At 47.0% G+C, this 26,199-nt stretch overlaps 1 protein-coding gene across 2 annotated transcripts; it reads left to right on the top strand.

Annotated features, from left to right (window-relative positions):
• Positions 1-2,240: 2,240 nt before the first annotated feature.
• LOC119962418 (secreted phosphoprotein 24-like) lies at positions 2,241-5,431 on the top strand. Of its 2 annotated transcripts, none has more exons than XM_038790376.1 (8): positions 2,241-2,385; positions 2,532-2,635; positions 2,823-2,951; positions 3,075-3,203; positions 3,722-3,761; positions 4,395-4,439; positions 4,988-5,032; positions 5,159-5,431. In XM_038790376.1, the coding sequence occupies exons 1-8, from the start codon at positions 2,334-2,336 to the stop codon at positions 5,167-5,169; spliced, it is 555 nt and encodes a 184-aa protein (XP_038646304.1). In that variant the 5' UTR covers positions 2,241-2,333; the 3' UTR covers positions 5,170-5,431. The 2 variants fall into 2 exon arrangements, with proteins under 2 accessions (XP_038646304.1, XP_038646303.1); XM_038790375.1 differs by having other exon boundaries at positions 3,072-3,203.
• The last annotated feature ends 20,768 nt before the right edge of the window (positions 5,432-26,199 follow it).

Here is a 26,199-nt window from a genome sequence, read left to right as displayed (position 1 = left end):
GCTCCTGCATTCTTTTTATAATATGGTGACCAGAACTGTTCACAGTATAACGCGTGTGATCTAATCAATGTTTTATACAAGTTTAACTTTGTTACTTTTCAATTCTGTCTATTTATAAATGAACCGGAGCATTTTATTTACTTTTTCTTCCATCACCTTCTCTTATGAAATGAAAAACTGAAAATGAAAATTGCTTATTGTCACAAGTAGGCTTCAATGAAGTTACTGTGAAAAGCCCCGAGTCGCCACATTCCGGCGCCTATCCGGGGAGGCTGGTAAGGGAATCGAACCGTGCTGCTGGCCTGCTTGGTCTGCTTGAAAAGCCAGCGATTTAGCCTGGTGAGCTAAACCAGCCTCTCTGAGCCCCTTATGGTCTTATTAATCCGTGTTGCTACATTCAATGATTTGTGTTTACACCTCCACAATCCTTGATTTGTCCTCCTCATTTCGAGCTGGATTTTCATGTGGGCTCAGGAAAATCCGACCTGAGCACTTTCATGTCTTCCAAAATGCACATCCTACCCAAGCGTGACTTTGTCCAGACTTTTGACTTTTCAGGGAGGGTTTAGGATTGGAGGGCATTTTGCGAACCATAATGGAGTGTGAGAGGAGTGAGGGTGTGAAGGTGGGCTGGTGAGGGTGCCCGCCTCCATCTCCAACACAGCAGCCCAGCTCCCAATATCATGAAGTGGCCTTCTAAATCTCACCCCTCAAAACCTCCCCCCATCACCCCCACTCTGCCATACAACCCCATACCTCTTTAGATCACCAATTACATCTCCTGGCCCCTTTGATTTCTCATACCACCTCATTGCTCCATCACCCCAACCCACCTATGCCCCCTCTGATCACCCATGCTATCCCCATGCTCCCTGTATACCCTCCATTTCCTTTCACCTGGTATGCTATGTTTTATCCTCAGATGCCATGAAATAGCAATTATTATTGATACTGGGAAAAAAACATCTGCACGCATCATGAAATGTAAAATATAAAACTTACATCCATTTATAGATTGAGGTTTTGGTGAAAACTGTGAGGACAACCGGACTTTATACGAAGAAGGTAACAATATCTTCCATTGTTTTTTCTTTTCATTCATGTGTTATGAAGGTCACTGGAAAGACCAGGTGTAGAATTTTACGGTCTGGCCAATGGGAGACCTTTATTACCCATCGCTAACTGTTGTTGTAAAGGTAACAGTGTGTCTCCTCCCCAAATGCAATGAATGATGTGCTCAACCATTTAAGAGGGCAGTTGAGAGGCAACAACAGTGCCATGGGTCTGGAGTCATGTTTAGGCTAGACCAGAACTTTTCAATCACAAGAAGACATAAGTGGACAACATGGATTTGGAAACAATCCGTTTGTTTGACAGCAACCCGAATTCTCCAGGCATCTGGATTTTCTGTTCCTGCTGGCACCGCAACCCCGCCCACGGGTTACCCGGCGGTGTGAGGTGGCCTCAATGGGAATGCCCATTGAAAAGTGGCGGGAGGAGAGAATCCCGCCGTGAGCAACTGGTGCCCTGCTGAAAAACACGTGGCTTGGAGATCAGGGAATGCAGCCCTGTATCGTACAGATTAATTTAACTAATTGTATTCAAATACCCAGCGTGTCATGGATCTGAAATCATGTCTCTGGACCAATGGATCATGCATCTGAATTCCTAATCCAGGAACATAATCACAATCCTCATCTCCACTGACAATCCATAGGATCCATACAGAATCCCTGCAGAAGGAGGATTCAGCCTGTCAAATCTGCACCGACCCTCTGAAGGAGCACTCTACCTAGGCCCACTCCCCCGCCTTATCCCAGTAACCTATTCACCTAACCAACACATCTTTGGATACTTAACGGCAATGTAGCATGGCCAATCCACCAAACCTGCACAACATTGGACTGTGGGAGGAAACCGGAGCACCTGGAGGAAATCCACGGGGACAAAGGGAGAATGTGCAGACTCCACACTGTAACTCAAGGCCAGAATTGAACCCAGGTCCTTGGCACTGTGAGACAGCAGTGCTAACCACTGTGTCACCGAGTCGCCCACCATGCCGTTCAACTGTCAGGAATAATTTCTGAATTCTCCCTTTTCCACCAAATGTAAACACGATGATGATATTTGGAGGAAGTTCTGCCCATATTACAGCCAATTGGCAGCAGCTTCCCCTGCCCAGGATCACCAAACTGAGCAAATATGAGTCAGTGTTTGAATGTGGTGGAGGTGCAGGATATAAAGCCTGAACACTGCAAGGGAAAGGCAGAGCGAGAGAGAGAAGCAGCTCATTTACTCTTAGCAAGCAGCCAGCTGATCACACAAGAGGCAGAATGAAATCCTTACTCCTCACCATTGCTGCAGTGCAGATCCTCCATTGCTCAGGTAGGTACTGGAGAGAGAGTCACACTTCATAAAGCAACAAGTTATTGGCAGTGAGATTCACTCACTCAGATGTGACCAATGTGTAAAAAGAATTGACTGAAGAATGCTGCAGTGTTTTGTACAACTTTCCTTTTCTCTCTCGACAGGAATGCCGAGCCCTAAGGATGCTCTGAGAGCGTCAGTTCTAAAACTGAACAAAATCACCGAGATCACCAATCTGTGTGGGATAACCAGGAGAAGAGTGAAGGATGTAAGTGTATCCTGGTCTCCGTGTGTTTCACTGTCGAATGTCTACAAGACTATTACTGAGTGCAGTTAGACACTGATTCTTAAACAGGAGCTGAATATTATATTGTTCTCACACTGATGGGTGAAGCAGTTCAGAGTAAGAACACTAGATTCACTCAGACACTAATGACCTGTTTTCCTCACATTAGGTTTATCGCACAGGGAAATTGTCGTACAACGTGGATCTAACATTCTCTGTGAAAGAAACCGTCTGCTCCAAGAATTCAGGATTGGAATTTGATGATCCCGGCTGTCGCTTCCGTTCCAAAAAGTCCGCAGTGAGTCCTGAGTTAGATTAAAAGCCTCATGTGCATGGAGTTATATCATAGAAACCCCCTGTGTCAGTGCTGATCTTGTTGTGATCAATAACTTTAATAATTTCCCTTCTATTTTGACAGAAGAAAGGTTTTTGCAAAAGCCGTGTTGAATATTTTGCTGATGATGTTGTTGACGTTGATGTGGAGTGTCGAGGTTTGAAGACAATTGACAGCAACAGCGGATCATTTGAGTCGAGTGAGAACAGTATTGAGGTAATGTCACAATTATACACATCAGGGCAATGGGATTCCGACACTTTGTGGCAGCATTTCCTCCACCTGTCAGACTGGACACTGTATTTTGTATTTTCAAACTCTTCCTTTGGAGATCTGCTGTGGAAAAACGATCACAGCAATTTCATGAGCAGTAAATCTGTAAAGAGATTTGGTCTCTTCTTGCTGTTATTAAAGAAAATAATTGCTCCTTATTATCAGGGGGTTCACAGTACAGAGTCCATGTTGTTACTTTAATACTTTAACCATCGTATCCAGTCTATCAGGGCCGCACTCTTTATTGTGACATAAAAAACTGTCCAGATGTTTGGTGAAACCTTCACTAATCAACATCGAACCACTGCAAACCTTCACAGAAATTCAATCAGTTTACATCTCCTCATTCCTCATCTAATCTCAGTTAGATCATTCATTTAGGGATGATGTTAAAACAATTACTTTTTAACAATCACATCTTCCCCGGCACTAAATATAAACATATTGATATTTTAACACAGGTGATAAATAAGCGAACCACTCGTCCCGGAGTCTATAAACGTAAGTATAAATCAGGATTTTTAACCAGAAGATTATTGATAGCAAGAAATTGTTGCCACTTTGATTTCTTCTATTGGGTTGGAATCTGGGACAGTAACGTGCTTTTAATGAGTTTGGTGTCCACCCAGAGACAGGAGGGGAAGGGAGACAAATATTTAAATATTGTGTCTACACCAGCTCTAGTCAAAGGATTTTGGGATGAACCTCAGTCGAGATGATTATATTTTCTAATGAAGATTAGTCACTCTACAACGAAGTTAAGGCATCAAAGTCACCATTTCCAATATTTACCAGATAATAATTCCTGTGTTCTTGGTGAGCACAATAGGAACAAACTGATTAATAATCTCAGCCTCCATCAGTTTATCCATTGAACCCACAGCCCCACTGCCCCAGAGCTGGATTGATTATTGCCACGGTGGAGAACAGGAGGTGTTTGGTGAGGAATTCTGTGCTCCAACACTGTTTCACTCAATCCCAACGTGGGAATTGAAGGAGTTAACAGAACATCATAAATCAAATCCAATATCATTGGCATCTGTTATTTACAGATGAATCTAAAAGTTTAGCAAATTACAAATTGTCTCCTTGATGCCCAGCAGTAACCAGGTAAATCTGAATATTTTAATATAGGTGTAAAGCAGATCAAAAGACTGGTCGCTGCGAGCGATTTCAAACGTGAGTATAAACTGGGTCATGTGTCAGAGAATTGCGTCTTGATCATCAACTGTTATATTACTCTTTGGTAATATATCGTTACTCTTTGCTTTATATATCCAGAATGGTCTGATGGTGTGATTCTAAAGAAACCACCAATCTTCAACTTAAAGCAAAATAGTTTTCTTGAATAACGAATTGACTAATATTGAGTTTGCACACTCTACAGAACTATAACTAGTAATCAAGTAATTTAGAATAAAGTATTTACTACTTTAAACTACACGTACTAACTATGCTGTGATCTATCTCTCTGAAACTCTGTTGTCTAGTCACTCCTGGTTCGAAGAGACCCAAGATCCTTTGCGATCTCATATATACAGTGGGATTTAGTGTTGCCCTCTAGTGGTTGTGTTACACTGAGATGTGATCATTCGCCCTTTACATGTCTCTTAAATCTAATATCATTGGCATCTGTTATTTACAGATGAATCTAAAAGTTTAACAAAATACAAAATGTCTCCTTCATCCCCAGCACTAACCAGATAAATCTGAATATTTTAATATAGGAGTAAAACAGATCAAAAGACTGGTCACTGCGAGAGATTTCAAACGTGAGTATAAATTGGGACTTTGTGTCAGAGAATTGCCTCTTGATCATCAACAACAATAAAACATTGAACTCAGACTGAACTCAGTCTATCTGAAAATGACTGTTCTGTTGATTCTGTCCATTACAGGAACACAATGATGATTCAAGAGATCGTCACGAACCATGAATGAAATGTCTAAAAGGCCGAGCTTGGTGTGGACACAAGAAGACCTCAGTCCAATTAAAGAAGATATTATCGATTGTACTTTACTTGTTCATGTATAAGAGAGGGGGGACCTGGGATTCCTGACTGTACATTTTGCTGTAACTGGGAGATTCTATAGTTTGTAAATGTTCTTTGGTGTGTTGCTGTATTCAGTGGATCATAATAAAAGTGTAAAGAGAATATTTCCTGATGTTCCTCCAATTGTTGTTCCTCATTTCACTGATTGTTTGGGAGTTCAGACAGACCCAGTGCTCGGACCAGTATGTCACACACTGGATTGGATTGGATTTGTTTATTGTCACGTGTACCGAGGTACAGTGAAAAGTATTTTTCTGCAAGCAGCTCAACAGATCATTCAGTACATGGAAGAAAAGGGAATTAAACAAAATTCAAGAAAATACATGATAGGGCAATACAAGATATACAATGTCACTACATAAGCATTGGCATCGGTTGAAGCATACAGGGTGTAGTGTTAATGAGGTCAGTCAATGAGAGGGTGATTTAGGAGTCTGGTGACAGTGGGGAAGAAGCTGTTTTTGAGTCTGATGGTGCGTGTTCTCAGACTTCTGAATCTCCTGCCCGATGGAAGAAGTTAGAAAAGTGAGTAAGCCAGGTGGGAGGGATCCTTGATTATGCTGCCCGCTTTCCCCCGGCAGCGGGAGGTGTAGGTGGAGTCCATGGATGGGAGGCAGGTTTGTGTGATGGACTGGGCGGTATTCATGACTCTCTGAAGTTCCTTGCGGTCCTGGTCTGAGCAGTTGCCATACCGGGCTGTGATGCAGCCCGATAGGATGCTTTCTATAGTGCGTTTGTAAAAGTTGGTAAGGGTTAATGTGGACATGCCGAATTTCCTTAGTTTCCTGAGGAAGTATAGGCGCTGTTGTGCTTTCTTGGTGATAGCGTCGACGTGAGTGGACCAGGACAGATTTTTGGTGATGTGCACCCCTAGGAATTTGAAACTGCTAACCATCTCCACCTCGGCCCCGTTGATGCTGACAGGGGTGTGTACAGTACTTTGCTTCCTGAAGTCGATGACCAGCTCTTTAGTTTTGCTGGCATTGAGGGAGAGATTGTTGTCGTTACACCACTCCACTCCGTTCTCTATCTCCCTCCTGTATTCGGACTCGTCGATTTTCGAGATCCGGCCCACTATGGTCGTATCGTCAGCAAACTTGTAGATGGAGTTGGAACCAAGTTTTGCCACGCAGTCGTGTGTGTACAGGGAGTAGAGTAGGGGGCTAAGTACGCAGCCTTGCGGGGCACCGGTATTGAGGACTATTGTGGAGGAGGTGTTGGTGTTCATTCTTACTGACTGTGGTCACTTTCCTCAGTTTCCAGGTAACTGCTGGGGAACTGGGGCTTCACGGTTTTTAGTCAAGTGTTGGGAGGGGGACAATTAACAATTTATCAAAACAGTTTATTTTATTCATGTGGGGCTGCCAATTCTTGGGCTTTGTGACAATCAAATATTTCATCACCCATTTAGGGAAATGGTCTCCAAGGGTGGAATTTTCCACTCCTGCCAGTGACTGGAATTGTGGCGGGAAGGAGTGGGAAATCTGGAATGTGTGACAGGCCGAAAGTCAGGATTCCGTCAGCGGGAAAACAAATACCAACAATATAGGTATAAAAATAGGATGAGGTCCTACAAGCTGAATTCAGGAAGTTAGGAGATAAACTAAAAAGTAGGATCTCAAAAGTTGTAATCTCAGGATTGCTACCAGTGTCACGAGCTAGTCAGAGTAGGAATGTCAGGATAAATAGGATGAATGCGTAGCTCGAGATTCAAATTCCTGGGGCATTCAAATCGGTTCTGAGGGGAGGTGGGACCAGTACAATCCGGATGGTCTGCACTGGGCAGGACTGGAACCGATGTCCGGGGGGGGGGGATGTTTGCTAGTGCTGTTGGGGAGGGTTTAAACTAATATGGCAATGGGGATGGGAACCATTGCAGGAAGTCGGAGGGTAGTAAAATGGGACCTGAAACAAAAAGCAGTAAGGGGGAAAGTGTAAGGCAGAGAAGCCATAGTCAAAAATCAAAAAGGGCCACAGTACAGGGTACAGTGACTGAGAAGAGTGTGAAAAGGGAGATGGTCAATGCAGGATTGAGGGTGTTGTACCTAAATGCGCGCAGTACAAGGAACAAAGTAAATGGGTTTGTTTTGCACATTAAAATTGGCAGGTACGATGTTATGGGTATCACAGAGACGTGGCTGCAAGGCGATCAGGTCCGGGATCTAACTATACAAGGGTATATGCCCTATTGAAAGGACAGGCAGATGGGCAAAGGGGACGGGGTTGCATTGTTAGTAAGGAACAAAGTTAAATCGACATCAAGGACTGATAGAGGATCAGAAGGCATAGAATCGTTGTGGGTAGAGTTGAGGAGTCGCAAAAGTCAAAAGACCCTGATGGAGTTATGTTCATGCCCCCTAGCAGTAGTTCGGATGTGGGGCAGAAAATAAATCAGGAGATAGAAAAGGCATGTAAAAAAGGCAATATTACAATGGGGGTCTTCTGGTGGACTGGGAAAATCAGGTTAGTGGATCCCAAGAAAAGGAATTTGTGGAATGTATAAGAGATGTTTTTTTGGAGCAGCTTGTGACTGAGCCTACTAGGGAACAGGCAATTCTGGATTTGGTGATGTGCAATGAGCCAGACCTGATTAGGGAACTTAAGGTGAAGGAACCCTTAGGGAGCAGTGACCACAATATGATAGAATTTATCCTGCAGTTTGAGAGGGAGAAGCTGAAATCAGATGTAATGGTATTACAATTAAATAAGGGTAACTACAAAGACATGAGGCAGAAGCTGGCCAGTGTGATTGGAAAAGGAGCCTAGCAGGGAAGACAGTGGAACAGCAAAGGCAGGTGTTTTGGGGATTATTAGGGAGGCACAACAGAAATTCATCCCAAGGAGGAGGAAACATGCTAAGGGAAGGACAAGGCATCCATGGCTGACGAGGGATGTCAAGGGCAGCATAAAAGCTAAAGAAAAAGCTGACAAAATGGTGAGGATTAGTGGGAAACCAGATGATTGGGAAGCCTTTAAAAGCGAGCAGAGGACAACTAAAAAAGCAATAACGGGGGAGAAGATGAAGTATGAGTGCAAGCTAGCTAGTAATATAAAGGTAAGAGAGACAAAAATAGCCATTGGACCACTGGAAAATGTGACTGGAGAAGTAATAATAGGAAACAAAGAAATGGCAGTCGAACTGAATAGTCACTTTTCATCAGTCTTCATGGTGGAAGACACCAGTGGGATGCCAGAGCTCCAGGAGAACCAGGGAGCAGAGGTGAGTGCAGTGGCCATCACTAAGGAGAAGGTTCTCGGGAAACTGAAAGGTCTGAAGGTGGATAAGTCACCTGGACCGGATGGACTACACCCCAGGGTCCTAAAAGAGATAGCTGAGGAAATTGTGGAGGCATTGGTGATGATCTTTCAGGAATCACTGGAAAGTGGCTAATGTAACACCATTGTTTAAGAAGGGAGGGAGGCAGAAGATGGGAAATTATAAGCCTGTTAGCCTGACTTCGGTCATTGGTAAGAGTTTAGAGTCTGTTATTAAAGATAAGATCGCAAAGTACTTGGAAGTGCATGGTAAAATAAGACTGAGTCAGCACGGCTTTGTCAAAGGGAGATCGTGTCTGATAAATCTGTTAGAGTTATTTGAGGAGGTAAAAAGGAAGTTAGACAAAGGAGAACCAGTGAACGTGATTTATTTAGATTCCCAGAAGGACAAGGTGCCGCATAGGAGACTGTTAAATAAGTTAAGAGCTCATGGCGCTAAGGGTAAGATCCTGGCATGGCTAGAGGATTAGCTGACTGGCAGAAGGCAGAGAGTGGGGATAAAAGGGTCTTTTTCAGGATGGCAGCTGGTGACGAGTGGTATGCCTCAGGGGTCTGAGCTGGGACCACAACTTTTTACAATATACATTAATGATCTGGAAGAAGGAAATGAAGATACTATTGCTAAGTTTGCAGATGTCACAAAGATCTGTAGAGGGGCAGATAGTATTGAGGAAGCAGGCGAGCACTGCCTCATGTGGCTAACAGGATAGTGGTTGCTCTGGATGTGTTAACAGCTGTTTTTACAGAGTGATATTCACCAGGACCCTTAACTATCAACACTCTGTGGCAAAATCAGTTTATTCTATGCAGTGGTTGCCAATTCCTTTGCCTTTCTTGCCTGAAGATAACGAGTCTGAAAGACCTGTGGATAATGGAGCCAGACTGCGAGTGACACCTGGGTCAGTCATTGCGATTCAATTTTCCCGCCAAGCCAATGGGTTTTGCGGCAGCGTAGAGTGGTTGTAATGGGAAATCCCATTGACCAACGGAGAGAGGTTAGAATCCTTCTGCCAGCGAATGGCGCGCATCCGAGAAACAAGTGGCTGGTGGACAGAAGAACCTCGATCCTGTATTTGCTGCTGTGAATCTCTGGCTCACTTCCAGTCCGTTTGCTGCAGGCACCAATCCCGTCATCGCGAGAAGACGTTAACGGGATTTGAGTCGGGAAGATCTCGGTTTGAGATCTTCCCTATCCCCCTGCCAGTAATCAGGATCACGGCCGGAAAGGGAATCTGCATGGATTTTAATATCATTATTCCGCAATAGGTGTGTGGCCCCGCAAAGTGTCCCTCTCCCCCATCCCAGCGGCGTGATGCCGGCGCGAATGACCACATCAGAGTTGCAGATGTGCCTGGAGACCTCAGGATTGATGGCTGAGGTGGGCATAGCCCACGGCACCCTGTCAGTACCAGGGCAGTGCCAGGGAAACACTGCGGGGGGGGGTAAGCCTGATGTGTGGTGAAGGGGGAGAAGGGTGTTTGCGGTGAATGCGCTGGGAGGGAGAGGAGGTGAGTGCCACCCGATACCTCCACGGTGGGGTTGGCGGGGGTGGTGGTGGGGGGGGGGGGCTGAGCTATCCCCAAAGCCTTTGGTGGGTCATCCATGAATGTAGGGGGAGGAGTTGGGAGGGAGTTAATTTTTCTCACAGATCAAGGCATTAAAGATGGCATCCTGAACTCTGTGTAGCTGGGTTTGCCAGCTTTATCATAGAATCATAGAACCATAGAATTTACAGTGCAGAAGGAGGCCATTTGGCCCATCGAGTCTGCACCGGCCCTTACAAAGAGCACCCTACTGAAACCCACGTAATTACCCTATCCCGTAAACCAGTAACCCCCACTTAACATATTTTGGACATTAAGGGCAATTTATATATATTGTTGTATGTATCTGCTGTAATAATGGTTTAAAAAGCCTGGGTTAGGGTGTGTATGTATCTGCTGCAGTAATATATTTTTAATTCCTGGTTTGAAAGAAAGACAGACACTGTGGCTGCAAAAGGTGCAATTACGATGGCGTAAATCAGGCCCCGCCCTGCCAGAGTGACAGTGCAACCAAGCCTGCCCATCCCCAATTTATTTCTGACAGGGTGTCAGAAGACCTGGTCAGAAAACCTGTCTCTGTTTCTGGACTGGTTTTCAGTCAGAACCTGACACCCAAAGTGTCAGTGCCCCGACCAATAGCAGGTGAGTCCTCACAAGCCTGGTTCAGTGGCAGCAGAAAAGATCAGGGAAGTGAACAATTGAATCAGGAATCCAGACTGGAGTTAAAGCAAAAAGGCTGTCATGTGTACGTGATAAAGCAACATCACAACCAAGAAGGGGACAAACAAGTCACGGTTTGCTTCATTGCCACCGACCAGGAGGAGGAAGGGTAGCAGTGGGGATGAACTGGAGGGAAACAGGGGTGAGGCCCACATTGAAGTCAGCCACCCAGCTACCCAGTTTAGAAATGCTGGCTAACATAGGTTCCTTCTTCAGCAAGTAGTCCTGACAAGGCTGCTGACTCTCTTTAAAGGCTTGTTCAGAGACAAGCCTGGCTGCTCCACCTTTAATAAGGCATGGGGTGTCCACAGCAAGTAATGGTAAAATACACTTATTTCAACAACAAGTATATACATGACGCCCGGTTAAACCACACAAGGTACTCCCGGTCTCCTATCAGTAGGTTCTACGCTGGCTGACCTATACAAGTATGGATAAGCTTTCCCGCCCCAAGCGGGGGAGCTCGTATTCCTCAAGGAGGACGGGGAAAACAATCATCCCCACACCTTATGTCCCGTGCTGGTTATTACACAACTCTAGCTTTATGAGATGTTGATGTTGAAGAGGCCGCTCCCATAAGGCAACATCCCTACTGTCTCGGCCTAGCAAAGCTGGCCCAGATCCGGGAGGAGATTAACAACCTGTTGGAGCACTAACTGTCTAACAACAGGGGTTGAAGCTTATGTCCAAGCTGGGCACTCCACAAGGTTCTGCATTGACTACCGGAAAAGTTAATGCAGTGACCGGAGCTGAATTCTACCCAATACCCTGGCTGGAAGAGTGCTGAGATACAGTTGGTAAAACAGTTCATATCACAAAGCTGGAGTTACTCAAGGGGCACTGGCAGGCTCCCATGATGGCCCACCCGAAGGAATCTCCAGCTCAGAACTTCACATGGGTGATACCAGTGTCAGGGGCTGGTTTAGCTCACTCGGCTAAATCGCTGGCTTTTAAAGCAGACCAAGCAGGCCAGCAGCATGGTTCGATTCCCGTACCAGCCTCCCTAGACAGGTGCCGGAATGTGGCGACTAGGGGCTTTTCACAGCAACTTCATTGAAGCCTACTCGTGACAATAAGCGATTTTCATTTTCATTTCATTTTTCATGTCCTTTCCTGAGATGCCCGGGTACATTCCAAAGGCTGATAAACTAGGTAGTGGTGAGCTTATCCAATTGCGCAATTTACCTGGACAACCTCCTGGTGTACAGCGACACCTGGGAAAACCACGGACAACAACATGAAGCCCTCTTCTGGAGATACAGTCAGTTGACCTGATAATAAATCTCGGGAAGAGCGAGTTCACAAAGGCTAAAGAGATCTATCCATGACACATAGTAGGTCAAGGACAGATGCTGCCAGGGCTGCTAAGATACAAGACGTAGCCCACTTCCCCATTCCCAAAACAAAGTGGGAAATCATTAGATTCTTGGGGATTGTAGGTTCTATGGCAATTTCACCTCAAACCGTAGTACAGTTTGTGGTGATTGTATATCTGTGTAGATGCAATACAACTGAACAAGCGCTTGAGGGAGCACGGGAGAGATATAAATACAGACAAACAGGAAGTCAAGACACACTTCACAGAACGGGAACTGGTAACAAGACATAGACAAGCAGCATCGATGTAACTTTAAGTTAAGCACTGAAGAGAGAACGAACTTACAATAAAGCATCTACTTCAACTTTAAGACAACGAGCTTTATTAAGACACAAGGAACAACACACAGTTCTGCCCCGATGACAGGCCTATTGCAGAAGGAAACAAAGTTAGTATCGACTGAGAAGTGCCAGACAGCTTTTGAAAAGCTGAAGGCCAGCTTTTTTTTTAATAAACATTTTACTGAGAAATTTTTTGGTATTATAACAACAACACAATAAACAATGTACATGAAACCATAAACATGGTGCAAAGGCCGTCTCCCTCCCCTACAGGTCTCACCTTTATTAACCCCCTACTCTAAGCTAAACTAACCCTCCCCACCCCCACCCCCTTCTGCTGATGATTAATTTTCCACAAAGAAGTCGACGAATGGTTGCCACTTCCGAGCGAACCCGAACAGTGACCCTCTCAGGACGAACTTGATTTTCTCCAATCGGAGAAAGCTAGCTATGCCAGATAGCCAGTCTCCGACTTTGGGGGCTTTGAGTCCCTCCAAGCTAATAGTATCCGTCTCCGGGCTACCAGGGAAGCAAAGGCCAGAACAGCTGCCTCTTTCTCCTGCTGAATTTCCGGGTCTTCTGATACCCCGAAAATCATCACCTCTGGACTCAGCGCCACCCTTGTTTTTACATCGTGGACAGGACATCTGCCAGCCCCTACCAGAATCCCCTAAGCTTCGGGCATGTCCAGAATCTCTTGTAATGCTCTTGGCGTAGTATAAGCTGCTTCCTTGATGTTCACTCTGACAAAGGAAGGTTTAAACATGGAGATAACTTCAACACGTTTATAAAACTATTTACAATTCTCCTACTCGGATTCGCCTCTAATGTTAATCCTTTTATAGCTACTCAGACTGACGAACCAGTCTGCTACAATCCACGTGGTGGGTGTGATATTGAATCACCCCTGTGTCTGTACACACTGAGTGTCTCCACTGGAAAGAGGAAGATCATGTGTGCTGTGTCCTTTATATATGGGTTTGTGTAATGCCCCCCTGTGGTAGTGCCACCTCTGTGTGTATCGTGAATGCCCATTGGTCGTGTCCTATCTTACTGACCTATTAGTTGAGTGTCTGTGTCATGTCTCTGGTGCTCCCTCTAATGTCTAGCTAGTCTATGGGTACTTACATTAACCCCTTGTGTATCTACAGTGATGCATAGCACCACACAGAACATGTGAACATGGTTCGCTGGCCCTCCGGCACATTTTGCACCCCAAAGAATCTGCTCATCCAGGCCACTGTCATGTGAGCCCGGTGAACAATCTTAAATTGTATTAGGCTGAGCCTGGCACAGGTTGCAGACGCGTTGACTCCACTCAACGTGTCTGCCCAGAGACCATCCTCCATCTCTCCTCCCACCTCCTCCTCCCACTTGCACTTCAGCTCCTCGGTCTGCATCTCCTATGACCCCATAAGTTCCTTGTAAATGTCCGAGACATTCTCTGCTCCTACCCACCCCCTGGAAACTACCCTGTCCTGAATCCCCCTTAGCGGTAGGAGCGGGAAGGTTGACACCTGTTTACGTAGGAAGTCCCGCAACTGTACATACCTGAATTTGTTTTCCCTCACCATCCGAAACTTCTCCTCCAGTGCCCTCATACTCGGAAAGCTTCCCTCTATAAACATATCCCCCATCCTCTCAATCCCTAATCTCCGCCATATCCAGAACTCCCCGTCCATACTTCCCGGGGCAAACCGGTGATTATTACAGATTGGGGACCAGGCTGATGCTCCCTCTGCTCCCACATATCTCCTCCATTGCCCCCAGACTCTCAGGCCCGCCACCCCTGTAGGGCTGGTTGAGAACTGTGCCGGCTGGAACGGCAGAGGCGCAGTTACCAACGCTCCCAAACTGGTGCCCTTGCATGAAGCCGCCTCCATACGCTCCCATGCCGACCCCCCCCCCACCACCCACTTCCTTATCATGGCTATGTTCGCCGACAAGTAGTAGTTACTAAAATTTGGCAGTGCCAGCCTGCCCTCTCCCCGACTCTGCTCAAGCAGATTCTTGCCTGCCCAAACAAAGCCAGAGATCACTTTGTTGACCTGTTTCAAAAAGGACCGCGGAATAAAGATGGAGAGACATTGAAACACGAACAGGAATCTTGGGAGGACCATCTTCTTCACCATCTGCACCCTCCCAGCTAATGACAACAGGAGCGCGTCCCATCTCCGAAAACCGTCCTTCATTTGGTCTACTAGCCAGGCCAGATTTTATTTATGCAGCTGGTCCCATTCCCGCGCCACTTGAATGCCTAGGTACGTAATGTTTCCCCCTACTAATCTGAATGGCAGCTCCCCCAATCGCCTCTCCTGTCCCCTCGCCTGGACCGTAAACTTCCCACTTTTCCCCATATTTAGCTTATACCCCGAAAACCGGCCAAATTCCCCTAGAATCCTCATGATTTCTTCCATCCCCTCTAATGGGTCCGATACATACAGAAGCAGGTTGCCTGCATAGAGTGAGACTCTGTGCTCCACCCCACCTCGGACCAGCCCCTTCCACCCCCTTGAGGCTCACAGAGCAATTGCCAATGGCTCTATAGCTAGCGCGAACAACAGTGGGGAGAGGGGGCATCCCTGTCTCGTCCCCCGGTGCAGTCTAAAATAGTCCGATGTTGTCCTATTTGTCCGTACACTTGCCACAGGAGCCTGATACAGCAACCTAACCCAGTCAACCACGTGAGTTCACTTCAGCCATTATCACCAGCGGTCTACATCCCACCCCAGGCAGAAGTGAGGAAAGCGCTGGACAAACTGTACACAGTTATAAACAACTACAAAACAGAACACCCGGACGCCTTGTTCATCGTAGCCGGAGACTTCAACAAGGCCAACCACAAGAGTGTACTGCCAAAATTCCACCAGCACATCTCCTGTCCCACCAGGGGTGACAACACCCTTGACCACTGCTACTCAAAAATCAAGGGCGCCTACCGTTCCATCCCCCGACCGCACTTTGGGAAATCAGACGATAAGACGGTGCTCCTTCTCCCGGCATACAGCAGAAACTCAAGCGGGAGAATCCAGCTAAGAAGGTTGCAGTGCTGGTCCGAGGAGACAGAAGAGCTCTTACGTGACTGCTTAGAGACAGTGGACTGGTCCATATTTAAGAACTCAGCGACCAACTTAAATGAGTATGCCACCACCGTCACAGACTTCATCAGCAAATGTGTGGACGACTGCGTGCCAAAGAAAGCAGTACATACATTCCCCAACCGGAAACCATGGCTCAATCATGAGATTGACTCCCTACTGAAGGACAGATCTGAGGCAGATCAAGGCAGACGACCCTGACCTATACAAGAAATCCAGGTACGACCTCCGCAAACCCATCCGAGATGCCAAGAGAGAATATCAAACCAAGCTAGAGTCACAGACAGACTCTTGCCGGTTGTGGCAAGGACTAAACAACATAACGGGCTACAAAGCAAAGCCGAGCAGTATCTCTGGCAGCAGCGCACCCCTCCCCGATGAACTCAATGCATTCTATGCCCGGTTTGAGCAGGTAACCAACAATCGGCTGTTGAGTGCCCCAGCAGCCCATAATTCACCCATACCCACCATCACAGCTTCCAAAGTCAGATCGGCCTTCCTGAAAGTGAACCCACGGAAGGCGACAGGCCCGGACGGCATCACTGGTCGTGCACTCAGAGCCTGTGCGGACCAGCTGACAGAGATATTCGCGGACAGATTTAACCTGTCCCTACTCCACTCCGAGGTCCCCACCTGCTTCAAGAAGACCACCATCATACCGGTGCCAAAGAAGAACCAGGCAACGTGCCTCAATGACTACCGTCCGGTGGCCCTGACTTCAGTCGTAATGAAGTGCTTCGAGAGGTTGATCATGAAGTGCATCACCTGCATACTCCCAGAATGCCTTGATCCACTGCAATTCGCATACCATCGCAACCGGTCCACGTCGGACGCCATTTCCCTGGCCCTACACTCATCCCTAGAGCATCTCAAAAACTAGGACTCCTACATCAGAATCCTATTTATTGACTACAGCTCCGCCTTCAACACCATGATCCCAGCCAAGCTCATATCAAAGCTCCAAAACCTAGGACTTGGCTCCCCACTCTGCAACTGGATCCTTGATTGCCTGACCAACAGACCACAATCAGTATGAATGAACAACAACATCTCCTCCACAATAGTACTCAATACCGGGGCCCCCCAAGGCTAGGTACTTAGCCCCCCTACTCTACTCCCTGTACACACACGACTGCGTGGCAAAATTTGGTTCCAACTCCATCTACAAGTTTGCTGACAATACGACCATAGTGGGCCGGACCTCGAATAATGACGAGTTAGAATAGAGGAGGGAGATAGAGAACCTAGTGGAGTGGTGTAGCGACAACAATCTCTCCCTCAATGCCAGCAAAACTAAAGAGCTGTTAATTGACTTCAGGAAGCAAAGTACTGTACACACCCCTGTCAGCATCAATGGGGCCGAGGTGGAGATGGTTAGCAGTTTCAAATTCCCAGGGGTGCACATCTCCAAAAATTTGTCCTGCTCCACCCACGTCGATGCTACCACAAAGAAAGCACAACAGCGCCTATACTTTCTCAGGAAACTAAGGAAATTCGGCATGTCCACATTAAGCCTTACCAACTTTTACAGATGCACCATAGAAAGCATCCTATCGGGCTGCATCACAGCCTGGTATGGCAACTGCTCGGCCCAGGACCGCAAGGAACTTCAGAGAGTCGTGAATACCGCCCAGTCCATCACACGAACCTGCCTCCCATCCATTGACTCCATCTGCACCTCCCGCTGCCTGGGGAAAGCGGGCAGCATAATCAAAGATCCTTCCCACCCGGCTTACTCACTCTTCCAACATCTTCCATCTAGCAAGAGATACAGAAGTCTGAGAACACGCACGAACAGACTCAAAAACAGTTTCTTCCCCACTGTCACCAGACTCCAAAATGATCCTCTTATGGACTGACCTCATTAACACTACACCCTGTATGATTCATCCGATGCCGGTGCTTATGTAGTTACATTGTATATCTTGTGTTGCCCTATTATGTATCTTCTTTCTACCTTTTTCTTCCCATGTACTTAATGATCTGTGGAGCTGCTCGCAGAAAAATACTTTTCACTGTACCTCGGTACATGTGACAATAAACAAATCCAATCAAATCCAATCCAATATAGCCCTGCCCAAATCCGAACCATCCAAGTACCTCCCACAGATAATCCCATTCTACCCGATCAAAAGCCTTTTCTGCATCCATTGCGATCACTACCTCCACCTCCCTACCTTCCGGGGGCATCATGATCACATTTAACAACATTCTTACATTGGCCACCAACTGCCTACCCTTAACAAACCCCGTCTGGTTCTCCCCAATAATGTCCGGAACACAATCCTCAATCCTGGAGGACAAACTTTTGGCCAGCAGTTTGGCATCCACATTCAACAGAGATATCGGCCTGTAGGGCCCACACAGCTCCGGGTTCTCGTCCCGCTTCAGAATCAGCGAAATCGTGGCCTGTGCCATCGTCGGGGGTAGCACCCCTCTTTCCCTTGCCTCACTGAACATCCTCGTCAACACCAGCCCAATATCTCAGAGAACGATTTACAAAACACCACTGGGTATCCATCAGGCCCAGGGGCTGTACCCGCCTGCATGGCCTTCAGACACTCCACTATCTCTTCCAACCCGATCGGGGCCCCCAGTCCTTCTACCAGCTCTCTGTCCACCTTTGGGAAATTCAGCCCCCCCAAGAAGTACCTCACCCCCTCCAGCCCCAGAGGGGGTTCTGACCTATACAGCCTATTGTAGAAATCCCAAAACACCTTATTCACCCCTGCTGAATCTCCAACCGGGGGGGAATTCTCCGACCCCCCGCAGGGTCGGGGAATCGCCCGGGGCCGGCGTAAATCCCGCCCCCGCCGTGGCCGGAATTCTCAGCCACCCGGGAATCGGCGGGAGCGGGAATCACGCCGCGCCGATTCTCCGGCCTGCGATGGACCGAAGTCCTGCCGCTGACAGGCCTCTCCCGCTGGCGGGAATTGGAGCACCTCTGTGTCAGCGGGAGTGCGGTGCGAGCAGGCCCCCGGGGTCCTGGGGGGGACGCGGGGCGATCGGACCCCGGGGGGTGCCCCCACGGTGGCCTGGCCTGCGATTGGGGCCCACCGATTGGCGGGCAGGCCTGTGCCGTGGGGGTACTCTTTTTCTTCCGCCGCCGCCACGGCCTCCACCGTGCATGCGCTGGTGGTGACGTCAGCGGCCGCTGACGCACCGACGCATGCGCGAACCGGCGAAGGCCTTTTGGCCAGCCCTGAAGCCGGGCGGTGGGCGTCAAAGGCCGTTGGCGCCGGTTTTGGCACCAGTCGATGTGGAGAATTCCGCACCTTTGGGGAGGCCTGACGCTGGAGTGGTTGGCACCACTCCACTATGCCGGGATCCCCCGCCCTGCCGGGTAGGAAAGAATCCCGGCCCAGGTTCCCATCTCTGTCATTTACTTTCCCTATCTCTCTGGCTGCCTCCCTCTTTCTAAGCTGCTGTGCAAGCATTCTGCTGGCCTTCTCTCCATACTCATAGATCCCCCCCCCCCCTTTCTCAGCTGCTCCACCGCCCTCCCTGTGGTTAACAAGCCAAATTCCGCCGTTACCTTATAAGCTCTGCCTCTGGGGTCTCCGCATACCTCCTATCAATCTGAGTATCTCCTTGACCAGTCGGTCCATCTCTGCCCTGTCCATCTTTTCCCTGTGGGCCCGTATCGAGATCAGCTCCCAGACCATCGCTGCTGAAATTTCCCCCGTGTCATTGACCTGTAGGTAGTTCTGAATACATTTCCTCAGTCGCTCCCACACCCCTTCGTCAGCCACAAGTCCCACATCTAACCTCCAGTGCGGGCGCTGGTTAGTGTCTTTACTAACCTTCAGGTCAACCCAGTGCGGAGCATGTTCTGAGATTGTGATCGCCGAGTACTCCGTGTCCACCACCCCTGCCAGTAAGGCCCTGCTCAAAACGAAGAAATCAATCCGGGAGTACACTTTATGCACGTGTGAGTAGAAGGAGAACTCCTTCACCCTCGGCTGCTCAAATCTCCATGGATCCACCCCCTCTCTCCCCCCCCCCCCCCCCCCCCCCCCCCCCCCCATCTGCTCCATGAACCCTTTTCGTTCCTTTGCCATTGCCGGCACCCTGCCCATTTTCGAGCTTGACAGGTCCAAGCCAGGGTCAATATCTGTGTTAAAGTCCCCTCCCATGATGCGTGTCCAGGTCCGGTATCTTCCCCAGAATCTTCCTCTTTATAAGCTCCACATCATCCCAATTTAGCGCATACATATTTCCTAATACGACCTGCACCCTCTCCAGTTTCCCACTGACCATAATGTACCGACCTCCAACATCCGAAACTATTCTACCCGCCTCAAACACCACCCGCTTATTGATCAGGATCGCGACCCCTCTAGTCTTTGAGTCTAGTCCCGAGTGAAAGACCTGACTGACCTAGCCTTTCCTCAATCTAATCTGGTCTGTTACTCTCAGGTATGTCTCCTGCAACATTACCACGTCCGCCTTCAGTTCCCTAAGATGCGCGAACACACTTGCCCTTTTGACCAGCCCATTTAACCCTCGAACATTCCAAGTGATCAGCCTAGTTGGGGGCTCATTGCCCCCCCACTTCGCCAATCAGCCATCACCTTTTTTGGGCCCGCCTCCAGCCCACGCTCTGTGCCTCCACTGGCCCCCAGGCAGCCTCCGCCCCCAACCTCCTCACTGTCCCTTGGCCCAAGTCCCTCCCGCGTCAGCAGAACATTTCCTCCCATCCCCCCCTAGTAACAACACTCTGTAACCCAACCCCTTTGATAAACCGAACATTTGCACACACCCCACTGCGCTTTGAGCTAGCCCGCCCAGCTAGCTTGGTGGCCCCCATCCCTGGCGCCAGATATTCTCCCACCTACTGTTTCCCCCCCCCCCCCCCCCCGCTCATGCAAACATACTTCAACATCAAACAATCCCCACACAATTGCCTGACAGAAAACACCAAGATCTAAACAAGCACACCTCCATCCCCCAACAGTGCAAATTAAAATCTTAACTCACTCAGCTCTGCCACTGGGCCCAAATCAATACAGAAGGCATTACAAACAGCTTCCACAAAATGAAAAACAAGAAACTTTGTTTTTAGGGAACAGAGAAACAAAAAGAAAAAAAACATGAACGTTGCAGCAAAGTTCAAAAGGTCTCAGTCCAGCACCAGTCCTTTCCTTTTCACAAAGTCCAGCGCGTCCTCAGGCGACTCGAAATAAAAGTGCTGTTCCTCGTACGTGACCCAGAGACGGGCCGGATGCAACAGTCCGAACTTCACCTTTTTCTTAAAAAGGATCAACCTAATCTGATTGCAGCCTGCTCTTCTCCTGGCCACATCCACACTCAGGTCTTGGTAGACCCGCAGGATACTATTGTCCCATTTACAGCTCCGTGTCGGCTTGGCCCACTGTAGAATGCGCTCCTTATCCGAGAACCTGTGGAATCTCACCACCATTGCCCTCGGGAGGGTCTCCCGTTCACGGCTTCCTCACGACTGCTCTGTGAGCCCCGTCCACCTCCAAGGGTCGGGAGAATGCCCCATCCCTCAGCAGCTTCTCAAACATACCTGCGATGTATGCCCCAGCTTCCGCTCCTTCGGACCCCTCTGGGAGTCCAACGATTCTCAAGTTCTGCTGGTGGGACCTATTCTCTCGGTCCTCCACCTTCCCCACCTCCAACTCCACTGCAGTTTGATGTTCCTGCTGCTCAGCCAGCAACTTCTCCACCTCCTGGACCACCCGATCTTGGGCGTCGAATCTAACTTCCAACTGCAAAATCGACTCTTTTATTGAGTCGAGGCAATCCCATTTCTGCTTAGCAAAGCCTTCCTGAATAACTTGCATCAGCTGCTCCGTTGACCGCTGGGCCGACAAACCAGAGGTCCGGTCCTCCGCCATGCTGTCTCCCACTGCAGCTTCAGCCCAAGCCTTCTCTGTCTTTCTGTTTCTGCCTTTACGAGCACTTCTAGTCCTTTTCTCCATGCACCGATGTGGGAATTCAGTACACAATTGCCTCTGTCTTCAGTTTTACAGTTCAAGTCCAATAGAAAATCGGGGGAAAAGGTCCAAAAGTGCGACCTGAGCAGGAGCCACCAAATGTGCGACTTAGTCCTTCATAGCCTCCACCGGAAGTCCCAGCTAAAGGCCATCTTAATAGTGTGCCTGTGCTTCCAGCTCTGGACTTTAACCAGACATTTAAAGTGGCCATTGGTCCGAGTGACATTGGGGTGGAAGCTGTTCTCCTCCAGGAGGATGAATGTGGAAAAGAATGTGGAAAATCATGCATTTCTCAAGACAAGCATCAGAAACGTTACTCCACGGTAGAGAAGGAAACCCTTGGGTTGTTGGTGGCTCTCAAACATGTTGAGATTCATGTCCTAAATGGATACAGAAAGACCACAGTTTATACCAACCACAATCTGTTAACTTATGTGGAAATGTTTAAGATCAAGAATGCCACGTTGTTCTAATAGAAGTTTGTTCATCCAACCATGCAACTTAAAAATCACCCACATTCCTGGGAAATCAAATATGATTGCCGACATCCTGCCCAGAAATTAAAGATGCCAAGTTAGGACTGAAAAATATATAATTGACCATTGCTAAGAGAATGAATGCGTGTGTGAGAGTGTTTTGTTGTTTCATAAGTTTCCCTCCCCTTTTGTAATGAAATGAGAATGAATCTCTTTGCATTCCAGGGAGGAGAGGAAGTATCAAATAATGAAGTTTTAGAAAGTAGAGCTAGTTTATATTTGCAATTTGGACTTTGTAAATAAGGTATCAGTTTAAATTTAAGTTTAATTTGTGTTTTGATCTTGTGTGCTAAGAAAGGGTTAGGGTGCCTGCATGTCAATAGGTTTGTTTAGCTTTAAACTTCACCTGCATTTCTGATTAAGGTGTATGATGCTAAAGTAATTACAGGAGTTTTTAAAAAACTAAGTGTAGGTTAGCAACCTGAGGCTCACACCAATCATCAGGAGCACTTTGTGTTCAGTCTGAAACCAGGTCATCTCAAAGCAAGAAGTGTTCCACGGAAGTTGCCAGTACAGGCAGGACAATAGAATAAGAGGCAGAGAGCCAAGTCCCAGATGTGAAAGAACAGTCAGTAAACATGGAATGAGAAGAGGTCTCCCAGGAAGACTGAAGCCGAAGGGACAAAAAAACAAAATCTGAACGAGGTACTTTCCACTGAAGTTAAGGAAAGGGGCTGAGAGAGGCTCCCAGTTAAATAGAGGGCTGAGATGTGTAGACCTGGAACCATCGGCAAGTGAGGAACCAGACATCCAGAAAAATTTTAAAGTTGGTGGTGAGACCTTAATACAGCCTGCAAAGCAGTTTGTGTTCAGATTGGTGTGGTTGGGGACCGGAGAGATTGTGTGATAGCTTGAATGCATGTGGTGATCCAGGGCAGAGGAATACTGAAAGGAGAGGTTGAAATCCTGGATTTGGATCCTTGGTGAAGGGATCTGAGCAAAAGCCTTGCATGGGGGAAGATTTCAAAATGCGTTCTTTGAGAGTGAAACCTCTCATTTGGAAGTCAGAGTTCCAGTGAGACCAGTTAGCTCACAGTGTGGCAAGCACCTGGGGGCAAATGATGAAAAATCCACAGAAGTTGTTTTGGTGACATTTGTCACTTGGTATCAGTGTGTGGGGTGTCTGACCACAGGTGGCCTGTTGGTTTACAAAGACTGTGTACTTACTGAGAAGAGTAGATACCGGCAAAGATATAGCTGGGGTGAAGGAGTAGGGTGTTACAGTTAGTCTTTCCTTGTCTAATAAATCTTTTATTCTTTTGTTCAAAATTGATCAGCAGTCCTGTGACTCTGTTAATCAAATTTCTTAGCAAAAAGTAAAAGTTGTGATCTATTTAGCTGGGATCAAAACAGAAGGGAAAAAAATGAATTACATCCAGAAATATTGATTTTTAAATAAGACATGGGTTTTATTTTTAAAATAGACACACATGCCACTGGCTGAATTGTTGCAGGGTAATTCTCCAAGAGAAAATACAATGTCACTCTGTTAACAGACAAGGAACTTCCAAAGGTGTCCAGAAATGAATTGCCCCCTTCGGTGAAGACATTAAGACATAATGGCCAGCTCATCAAGAGATTCCCTGTGTAATGCCCAGACAGAATTTAGTAGATCCGCCTTCACATTTGGAATATACAAAGAATGGGTTAAAAGCCAAATAAAATGTTGCCCCAGGTTGTCTGTCTGTGTGCCCTACACCCAGCAGTAAAAAACAGCAAGCACATTAATCCTACCCATGTAAAAAGATATTTTACAGGCTTATCTCAATCTCTCTCTCTGACTGTGTAAGTCAGCAAGGACCGTCCCGGAAAAGAAAACTGGGAAGCTTCTCCATCAAACTACTGAACACTTGAATCTCAAAACTGACTGTTTGCTCGCTGAAGTCAACTCTACTGGAATCTCAAATCATAACAGCCACAATGCTAAATCACCTGGTCCTCATAAGTCAGGGACTGTACCAGAGATCTTTAAAAAAAAAATGTCTTACTTACTTTGAACTCAATCCTCCCTTCTAATTTGTTTGACCATATATGCATGTGTTTTACCATCTTAATAAACTCACTCTATCCTCAAATCAAGAAAGCCTGGTTAAAATGACTCCTTTTAGAACCTAACTATTGGGTCTGGTATAAAGCTCTCTGTGAAAAGGGGAATTTAAAAAAGATACCTTCCCTCATAGATACCTCTTCCCAATCCAAATGTACTTATGTTTTAAAAGCAGCCAATGTAACCCAGCTTTCTTGAATTAAAGAACGAGTGTGTTTATTAGTTAGCAAAATGCAAGAAGAAAATAAAAAATTATGCAATATACGTACTCACAATTTTAAATGAGAAGAGACTCCAAAAATAAAAGATATACAAACTAGTCTTTGGCTATCCGTGAAATGTTCCTGTTAAATGTTCCAGCCATTAAGCTGGGTGATTTCAGTAGCACTGACTTAGGCAGTTAAACAGTGGGTTTGGAGATTATTTGTTCCACAGGTTAGCTGAAAGGATTTGCCTTATTCCCTTTTTGACGATGCCATTGATGACATGTTTCCAGCAATCAGAGAGTGAGATCATTTATCTATGCCGAGTCGATGGTCTTCTACTGTGACCTACACAGCACACACTAACAGAGTAGAGCTAGAACACCAAACTAACACACAAAGATCAGAATCTTTTCCTGTGCATTCCTGGAAGGGGAAACCAACAATCATGTCTGGGATCTAACTCATAAGCGACGATTTCTGCTGAGATGGTAATCAGCATCCATATCTCCACAGGAGATTACGATTCAGTTTTTGCGTTGCTTTTCTTTCTTTGAAATAGCTGTCTGAAAAAGGATGGGACATTCTGTTATCTCTCTCGGGTATGAATATAATTCACATGCAAGTGGTTACTTTGCAGTCACAGACAACTTTTTCTTGTTTGTCATTTTTTAAAAACATAAGTACAATATGATCCTATGTAATTTGGGACTATGCTCCATTGTCATAATATGTTAGGATGGTACAGCGAAGGTTCACTAAATTTGGTCCTGGGATATATCCAAGTCAGGGTGGTAAGTGACTTGGAGAGGAACATCCAGGCAGTGGTGCTGCCAGGTATCTACTGCCCTTGTCCTTCTTGATGGTAGCAGTCGTAGCTTTGGAAAGTGCTGCCTAAGGAACCTTGGCAAGTGCCTGCAGAGCATCTTGTTGATTGTACACATGACTGCTACTGTATGTCAATGTTGGAGGGAGTGAATGTTTGTGGAAGGGATGTCAATCAAGCGGGCTGCATTGTCCTGGATGGTGTTGAGCTTCTTGAGTGTTGGTTGCGCTGCACTAATCCAGGCGACTGGGGAGTATTTCATCACACTCCTGACTTGTGTCTTGCAGATGGTGGGTAGGCTTTGGGGGTCAGGAGGTGAGTTACTTGTCACAGAAGTCCTAGACTCTGACTTGCTCTGGTAGCCACAGTATTTATATGGCTAGTCCAGTTCAGTTTCTGATCAATGGTAACCCTCAGGATGTTTATAGTGGGGGATTCAGCAGCATTGAATGTTAAAAGGCGATAGTTTGATTCTTTGTTGTTGGAGATGGTCATTTCCTGGCACTTATGTGGGGTAAATATTACTTTCCACTTGTCAGCTCAAGCCTGGATATTGTCCAGGTCTTGCTGCATTTGCATGTGGACTGATTGAGTATCTGAGGAGATTCAAATGGTGCTGAACATTGTGCAGCCATTAATGAACATTCCCACATTTGGCTTTATGATGGAGCGAAGGTCATTGATGAAGCAGTTGAAGATGGTTGGGCTTGGACACCACCCTGAGGAGCGTGGGCGGCACTGTGGCACAGTGGTTAACATTGCTGCCTCATAGCGCCAGGGTTCCAGATTCAATTCTTGCTTTGGGTGGTTGTGTGAAGTTTGCTTGCTCTCAGAAGGCGTTTGACAAAGTCCCGCATAAGAGAGTATTGTGCAAAATTAAAGCTCATGGGATTGAGGGAAATGTATTGAGGTGGATAGAAAACTTGTTGGCGGAGAGGAAACAAAGAGTAGGGATTAATGGGTCCTTTTCAAATTGGCAGGCAGTAACCAATGGGGTACCACAGGGATCGGTG

Source organism: Scyliorhinus canicula, chromosome 2, assembly GCF_902713615.1.
Source record: "Scyliorhinus canicula chromosome 2, sScyCan1.1, whole genome shotgun sequence".
In the NCBI taxonomy this organism is placed as follows: Eukaryota; Metazoa; Chordata; class Chondrichthyes; order Carcharhiniformes; family Scyliorhinidae; genus Scyliorhinus; species Scyliorhinus canicula.
The sequence above is the reverse complement of the archived record's forward strand: the minus strand, read 5'-3'. Positions and strand labels throughout refer to the sequence as shown.